General features: G+C 34.9%; 1 protein-coding gene across 17 annotated transcripts in view; it reads left to right on the forward strand.

The window, feature by feature from the left end:
* Znf644 (zinc finger protein 644) overlaps positions 1–8,288 on the forward strand; it is a 99,405-nt gene extending 91,117 nt beyond the window's left edge. For all 17 annotated transcript variants that reach the window (XM_074076502.1, XM_074076516.1, XM_074076499.1 and 14 more), the window contains 2 exons: positions 5,774–5,876; positions 6,933–8,288. In XM_074076502.1, the coding sequence (XP_073932603.1) occupies positions 5,774–5,876; positions 6,933–7,125 (296 nt within the window). In that variant the 3' untranslated portion in view covers positions 7,126–8,288. The remainder of the gene's footprint in view (positions 1–5,773; positions 5,877–6,932) is intronic.
* The last annotated feature ends 709 nt before the right edge of the window (positions 8,289–8,997 follow it).

Genomic DNA, 8,997 nt, shown 5'->3' on the forward strand with positions numbered 1-8,997 from the left:
GGGTTCAGAAGAGAGCCATAGGAAAGGTCTGAATTTTCTTATATGACATAAGAGGTTATGACCAGAATATTGGACAGTAAAGGCTCTTCTGATGACATCTCAGAATGACGGACAAGGTATTAGAAACGGAAGTTAAATTTGCTGCAAAGAACTTGGCAGAATTGTGTCCTTGTCCTTAGGAATTTATGGAATGTAGAAGTTAGGATATCAAGTGGATGAAATTTCTAAGCAGCAAAGCATTCAGTCTGCTGTGTGGTGATACACTGCTATGAGTTGTGAGAGGAAAGAAATGACTTAAAGTCATAACCTGGTCATGTAAAGAGTGGCAAAGCATGCTTAGAGAGAAACTAAAGGTATAGCCAAGAGGCTCTTTGCTGAAAGATTACCTTGGAGGTTAGGAACCTTATGCTGTTTATCAGCTGTTCATTTAACCTCTTATGCTGTTTATCACCCTGAAGGCCTTTGGTCTCTACAACTTTTGCTCATGTAGTCTCACGTGAGCTAGTAGACTCACTACTTCAAAAGGTATAGGTGATAAGCCTTGGCTAAATCCATGTGACGTTAAGTCTGCAAGCCCACAGAATGCTGGAGCTGTGGAAGCATGACTGCCTCCACCTAGATTTCAAAGGGTGTCATAGATTACCTGGGTGCTGGGTGCTCAGGCAGAGACCTTTCATGGGGCCAAAGAGAGAGCCCCAATTATGGCAATGTCCAGTAGAGCTAGGGGAGTCAGGCAGCCTTCAAAACCCTTAGAACTATATAGGGCCACCACCATGCAGTACGAGCCTGGGAGAATTACAGGCTGAAGTCTGAGTTGAGAAGTCATAGAAATGAGGCTGCCTACAGGCTTGTGGGCCCAAACTCCTCAGTGTGTCCAGGAGGTGGCACATGGAGAAAGACTTTTTTGGAGATTTAAGGTTTAATTTTGTTTTCCTTATTACATTTTAGGCTTAGTTGGGACCAGTTATTCCTTTCTTCTTGTATATCTCTCCCTTTTGGAATGAGAATGTCTATTTCTATCCTGTGCATTGTATTTTGAAAGTAGATAACTTGTTTGACCTCACAGGTTTACTAGTGGAGGGAATTTGCCTCAGGATAAATCATGTCTTGAGTCTCATCCATATTTTATTTAATGAGACTGAAATTTGGACTCTTGAGTTCATGTTAGAACTTATTAGGATAGAATGGATGTATTTTGTATGTGGACATGAGTGTGTGTGTCAGGGGAGGTAGACGACATAATACTATGGTTCTAACATCCCTTCCAGAACTCATGTTGAGGTTTTATTGGTATTGTAAGAATATGAAGACAAAGGGCTTAAAGAGATGGTTAGGCCAGGCACTGGTGGCTTAAGCCTGTAATCCTAGTTACTCGGGAGACAGAGATCAGGAGGATCACAGTTGAAGCCAGCCCAGGCAAATAGTTTGTGAGACTCTCTCGAAAAAAACTCATCACAAAAAAAAGGACTGGTGGAGTGGCTTAAGGTGTAGGCCCTAAGTTCAAACCCCAGTACCGCCAAAAAAAAAAGAGAGAGCGATGGTTAGGCTGTTAGGACGCTGTCCTCATGGATGAATTAATGCTGTTACTGTGGAAGTGAATCAGTTATTGAAGGAGTAGATCCCTGATTAAAAAAAAAGAATTTGCCCAATTTCCTACCAGTCTTGCATGTGCTCACTTACCTCTCTTCCATATTATGACTTAGCAAGAAGGCCAGAGGCTGGTGTCACACTCATGGACTTACAGGTTCCAGAACTGTGAGCAAAACACACTTCTATTGTTTCTAATTTACCTGTCCGCGGTATTCTCTTACAGAGTCAGATAATGGACTAAGATACATTAGAGATGCCAACAATTGGTTAAGGAAGAAACAGAAGAAACAAGACTTTTAAATAGGGGAGGATGACTAAAAAAATAATAATTTGCTTGTGAATGTTAATTTAGTTGTAGTGTACTTTTTGATGACGGACACTCCAGGAGTCTTCTTGAAATCCTGATTCTCTGAAGTCATTTGTATGGTGAAGAAAAAGGAAGAAATGCATTGAGGCGATTACTGTGTATAACGGCTAGAAAGGCAGAAAGGACAAGATTTTTATTAATGTCAGAGCCAAAAGTAGCTTCTATTTCTTTTATGTATAAAACTAAATGGTGGTTCAGAAAACAGGCTTAAATTTGTATGTGTTGTATTACCTATTGAGGTTTTCCACTGAGCCAACTTAGTGCTTTGAGCATGCTGTTATAGTTCATAGCATAGCAGTATGGTGTTCTTTTTGAGGACTTGTAGGATTCTGAATATTCACAGTAATGTATTTTAATTTCAGATTTGTTTGACCAAAACAGCTGTTGTACTGAAGGATATATTGTAAAACTTTTTGCATATGACCTTACTGCTCAGTTCATTGTCTTTGCAAGTACTATCTGAAGTAGTCATTGAGCTCTTTCATAAAATCAGATGACCTCAAGATTTTTGACAGTTTTCTGAAAGAAGTTGATAGTTAAAACAGTTTTTGCCACCCTAAGTATAGACACCTTAGGAAGGTTGAGTGACTGGATTTGTTCCTTTCTAAAGAAACAATTAGCGCCATGGAGAAGAAAACTATATTTAAAAAAAAAACGTTTTTATGCATATTTTAAATGCAGTTAAGTTTAAACACTTGGAAAATCAAAAAAGATTTGTGGGGTTTTTTTCCTTTAACACTGATAAGTACAAATAAAACCCTACAACAAAGGATATCTCTGTACAATAAAGTTATTTACTTGGTAGCTTATTCAGCTTTGTTACACCTTTGACTATTGGTCACAAATATTGTTGAGCTCCATACTAATATTGAATAATGTCTTAGTAATGCATTGCATATTCAGTTTCTAGTGACTCTTGTACAGTCCAGAGCAAAACTGCTTTTTCCTCTACATAAAATTAATTGAGAATATTTGGGCTGGTAACATGGCTAGAATGTTTGTATGATAGACTTGCTTATGCATCATCTGTTTCATTTAATGGAACAATTTGTATAAATCATCTTTTATTGTAGGGACATAAGATGTCCCCATTGTGTTCCTATTAAAAGTGTTAAAAACTCAGTTTTTAAATGGATTTTTTAAAATGTAGGGGTAGTATTACAGGGAGTGAGAAGGGCAGCTGAACGTATTAGAAAAAAATTCCAGCTAAATGTGTTCATATTTAACTTACTAAAAAACATTTGAAGGACTAAGTTTTTTAAAGTGATGTTGAAGATATTAAGACATTGAGACATTTAGGTTTTACTACCAGAGGTCTGAGGCTTTTAGTTTCTGAACAGAGCTTCTAAGGATTTTCAGTTCATGAACTTCTGTACCTAACCTGGTGTCCCAGCTACCAGAAATTACCAGTCACACTGACAGATTTGTTCTCCTTTCCAGGGTACCTTCAAATTACTTAAAGAAACTATAGCATTCTTGTGTAAAGTTTAGATCTGATCATCAATAAAAAACAGCCTGCTAGAGCCCATACAGCCATCAGAACTCATAAAACACTATTTTTTCCTATTTAAAAACTAAAATATTTCTGCATCTCAGAAATGCAGAAAGTCCAGTTCCATTTTTAAAGTGTCACAGCATCTAAATGTGACTTAAATGTTTTGTAACTGATAACATTCTTTTAGTATTCTTTCTCACCATCCTCTGCCCTTCTCCCTGGGTTTGCTTTATACCCCTAACATTAGCATTCTGTGAACATTGTTTTTAAGGATTGTTATAATGTATTCTATTTGTAACCTACAGTAATTTATTTACATTTTTAAAGGAGTTTGAATACAGTGTGGCAATTTTGACAACTAGCAAGGTCTTCAAAGTAAGATTCTACCTGCACTATGATAAAGCAAATACTTGCTCTGTTCCACACTGCAGGCAGAGATTATGTTTGTTTTACCTTAGAAATAGAAAGAGTAGCTGACATCTAGTAGCACTACCCTTTGAGTTTCCAGAATGGTTTTCAGTGTATGAATCACTTAAGATCCACTTTAATTCATATTGCTCACCACAACACCTTTAGGCCAAAGCAGGTGTTGATAACAGAGTATGGGGCACATTACTCTTCACACTAGTTGTGGGCAACCTGCTTTCTACACATAACATGAGGCTGGCTAGTGATTTATATCTAAGATAATGCAACAATATACTTAAATAAATGATGCAGATGTATCGAATAGAAATGTTACACATATTACATAGTGGTAAAACAGACTTCCATTCATATACTGTCTAACTTCAGTGGTTAAATTGCTGAATTTTGCTTTATTTTTACTCCAGAAGTATTTATTGTTCCTAATGTGTACAGGCTCCTGATTGAGCTAACTAATAAGAATTTTCTATTCCAGATTTGGGTTGTTTAGCTTTGAGTTAGCCATTCTTTAATATTCAACCTGACTTCCAGTAGTTCTTTTACTTAATAAGACTCTTGTTCTGAACAGAAAAAGACTGTGGGTCCTAGGTGAAAAGAAACCGAAATGAGTGGCTTGGGTGAGATTTAGGGTTCTTACGATTTTTAATATTCTGTATGGCATTTGTTAGCCTTGCCACTTGACTATTGTAAGGACCTGTGTTCACTGGTTTTGTAATAGTAGCATCTGTTCTTTTGGAGTCTGGACTTGGAACACCTCATTTTACAGAATCATTGAATAGCCAGTTCCGGCTCTCTCTTAACTTAGAATTTTTTTTCAGGGGGATTTCACATGGCAGTGTAAGAGAAGAAAAGCCATTTGAGTGACTCTTCTGTTAAATTTGTATCCCTCCCCCTTGTATCCCTAGAGATAAACTCTTACCTTCTTTTCCTGCTAATTCACAAGCAGCACCCTGGATTACTGTCATCCCTTTGTCCAAAGGAATGGTGTAGCTGTATTCAAAGATTTAGAAAGCATTATGTCCTATCCATTTCTGCCTATACAAAATATCTTTTTTTCTTTTATTAAAGCAGATTTTCTGGAATAAATGACTAAAGGAAAAATTTCTAAAACATTAAAATTTTTGATCTACGCTCATATAAAAAAACTTTCCTTTTTAATCATATTTTAAAAATAAAATATTAGAGAAAATATAAAAAATGTAAAGAATAGTTAGGATCAAACATTGGATCCAGTTATAAAGTTATTTGAGATAATACTAGATTTCTGTTTATTTTCTAATAAGAGTTACATGTTTGCATGATGGTACATGTAATACAGATTGAGTTTACAAAACGAAAGTTGAGCTTTTTTTGCCAATGAGTTTCTATGAAAATTGATTTTTTCATTGCGCTTTATAGTACATTGTTGATGTTCCCTTGCTCAGTTTTCAAAACATGTTAGATCTACTTTCTAAATATGTTATTTGATTACTATTCCAGTAATCAAATGCAAACTTAACTAATGATGTTAAAAGGTTATCATTTTCCTGGAAATAAGGAAAATTTAACCAAATGTTAAAGTTATGTATGATCAAAAGTAAATATCGCCCTTATTAGAATTATTGACCACCATAGCTGTTTCCAGCTAGTTATATTTTTCTAAGTTGTAGTTTGCTATGGGAAAGCATTATTTGAAAAAAAAAAAACAGAAAAACAACAATACAGGACAAATATATGCAGATAACATTGCTGCTGCTGGAAAGTCAGCTGCAAGTTAGTGTATGCCTCCGCAAATAGAGAAATGGATGCCAACTTTTCCTAACAATTTAGATGGTATGGACTCTCTAAATAGGTTATGTAGGTATATTTTAAAATATAATATAAGGAATGTTAAATCTTTTTCTTCCCTTTCTTAGCCTTAGATTGTAAGCAGAAGAAATCAAGGTCAAGGTCTGGAAGCAAGAAGAAAATGCTAACCTTACCTCATGGTGCCGATGAGGTTTACATTCTCCGATGCAGGTATATCCCTATATTGCCAAATCTGAGCACTTTCATCATATTTTGCTTTGAGATCTGTTAGCTGCTTTAGTTTTATTTTGTGGCAGGGTACATTCTCAACAGTCATTTAACTCATCTAAACTATTGTTTGCTTAAGTAATAAATTGAGTTTTATGCATTAGGCAAGTGCCTCTATTGTACTATGATTTACAAAGTGGCTTTTAGTTGTATTTTATTTTTATTGTATTATAGCTGCTGTGTTTGCTTTGGTTTCATTTTTATTGTCTTAAGTTCCTGGTTTTGGGGAACACATTTCTTATTCCCTCACACATGTATCTCCTTCCGTAAACACACAGGAATATGCATAGACACAGTTTAGTTTAAGGAATTCTGAATTGGAGAAGGGTCTTTAAACTGACACCTTTTTGGAGTAATTATTTTTGTTGTAAATGAATTTAGATGAGTAGATATTAAGACTATTTACATTCAACCTAAATAATGTTCCTACCTCTGCAAATATAACAAGTTTATTCTACCTGTTAATAAAGATAGAAATTGGGAGTTTTCAGGGCTTCACAGTGCTCACAAAGCAGGCACTCTACCACTGGAGCTACACCTCCAGTCCATTTTTCTCTGGTCATTTTGGAGATGAACCATTTGCAAACAATTTGCCTGGGCTGCCTCTGAACCACCATACTCCTGCTATCAGGCATGAGCCACTGGCAGCCAGCTTATAAGTAACATTTTTCATGGGGAAAACAATTAAACCTGAGTAACCAAATTTAAATGGGTAAACAGATATATAGTCAATAAAACAGGTCATGTTGAGGGAAAGATAATAGCAGAAGGGGGAGGGTAAAGGATGGTGAATATAATTGAGATTTTTTTATACACATATGAATATGGAACATTGAAACCTGTCAGAGTCATTTTAAGAAGTGGAGTGGGGAAAGACAGAATAATGGAGGGAATGAACAAAACTGGGGTACAATGGTATATGGTAAGATGTATTTTTATGTGAATTGTTTTTAAATGGAATTGGCTATGGTAACAAACTGTTACCAACTTCTTCTGTAGGTTTTGTGGCTTAGTCTTTCGAGGACCATTATCTGTTCAGGAAGACTGGATTAAGCACTTACAACGACACATTGTAAACGCTAATCTTCCACGGACTGGAGCTGGCATGGTGGAAGTCACATCACTACTTAAAAAGCCTGCCTCCATTACAGAAACTTCATTTTCTCTACTAATGGCAGAAGCAGCTTCATAGAACCAGGAAACTTTTTCAATAGCAAATTTGAATTGGATGTAAATTTGAAATTCTTTGTCTTTTTTTTGTAAACCTCATTAAATTATCCATTTATAAATACTAAATAAAGCAGGAAAATGGGGAAAAGTGAATTACAGTGACATCAGAGCAAACAATACTTAAAACAGTAAGTGGTCTATATATTTTATATAGGGTGGAAGATATGTTTTTAAGGTTTACTAAGTTTGTTGGTTAACTGGGTTCGCTCATTAAAAGACCTTATACCTAAGAGCCATTTATAAAACTGTTGCACATGGAAACTTATAGACAGACCTATTGGAAAATTATGTTTTCTGCAGTGTTACCGGAATCAAGGCTCTGTTTATTCCCCCACAAGACTTGCATAGAAAAATAAGATATTATATTTTGTTTGTTATGTATTTAGTGTTTTGTATAATACCAGGAACTGCTAACTAAATTTACTCAACTTAGGGCATTAAATATCATGTACTTCATAGTTTGAGACTGTTCACTCAAATAGGGCAGAGTACTATTCTATCTAGATGTGTAAGTGTTTTTTTAAAATCACATGAAACGGTTTTTTTTATACTAAAAAGTGGAGGGAGATTTGTTTAAACAAGTATTTCTAAAAGAAATATGTACATAGTCCTGGAAATTATTTGTGGTAAGGAAATATTCTTTACTCCAGTTGCATTTCTCAGACAATAAAGTGGTGCATCCATGCTACCTCCTACTTTGTCAACAAAGATGCTATTTACCTTTCCATTTTTGTATCATAAGGATTAAAATCTAATGTTCTTTATTGCAAGACATCCTTTTGTTAACAAATTTGTTTCTTTTTAACGTTTTACCTAAAATTTGACATGCTTACAAGGACAGGTTTGCGTCTTACTTTATTTAACATTGTAGAAATGTAATTAATAAATGATGCTCACTACACAATTTAGAATAGGCTTTCTCATTTATATTATCTTCCAAATTCGATCAGTTAGCAAAACATAATACACAAAATATTTCTACATATGATGAGAATGTTTACAATTTAAATTTTAGAACTTGTTTTGGGTGTGATTATATGTATGAAAATTGTGTAACACTATGCTCATGCTAAGAACCGACGTACAGAATTACTGAAATAAATGTGCTGTGAGGAATGGAAACTATGGTGCAGGTGTCTTGGTCATGATAAATTGTGATTATTCTTTTAACTCTTTCCAAAAGCAAATCAGTTCTTTTAATCTGAAATTAGATTCCTTTACAAATAACAGTTTTGTATGCAAGCACCATTTCACTTAATTTCACGTAGTTTGGCTAATATTATAGTTGAACCAAGGATATGCATTGATACTTTCCTTCATATGTAAATAAAGTTAAAAACAGTTAAGATAAGGAGTATTTTGGTAGAGTATATACATACCTCACTGCCAGTGAAATTGCTTTCCTATGGTATATCTCCTTACCAGAAAAATCTCTAAATAAAAAAAGACTTAAAGAAAATTATGTCTGTTAAGTGAAGCATTTCTTATTTCTATCATTGGTGGAACTAGTCCACTTGAGGTTGTGTTTCTTTGATTCAAACTGTTTGTTTTTACTAGGGTACTTTGTTCTCAGGATGCATGCACTTTTTTCTAGAGACATCACACTGGTCAAACTACTTACTGTATGTGAAAAAGATCATTATTCTCCCTTTTCGTGATTAATTAAACCTCCTTACCCAGGACATCCTGTGTGTGAAATTAGAAAGATGGACTAGATGGATTATTCCCATCCAAAGGTCTCCTAATCCCTGAGGTAGTAGATATGGGAAAAGTATGTAAGTTATTTTCAGTTTTTCAAAAGGCCTGAAGGAAATTGTGCATTTATCTATAATGA

This window comes from Castor canadensis, chromosome 6 (assembly GCF_047511655.1).
Source record: "Castor canadensis chromosome 6, mCasCan1.hap1v2, whole genome shotgun sequence".
NCBI classification, from domain to species: domain Eukaryota; kingdom Metazoa; phylum Chordata; class Mammalia; order Rodentia; family Castoridae; genus Castor; species Castor canadensis.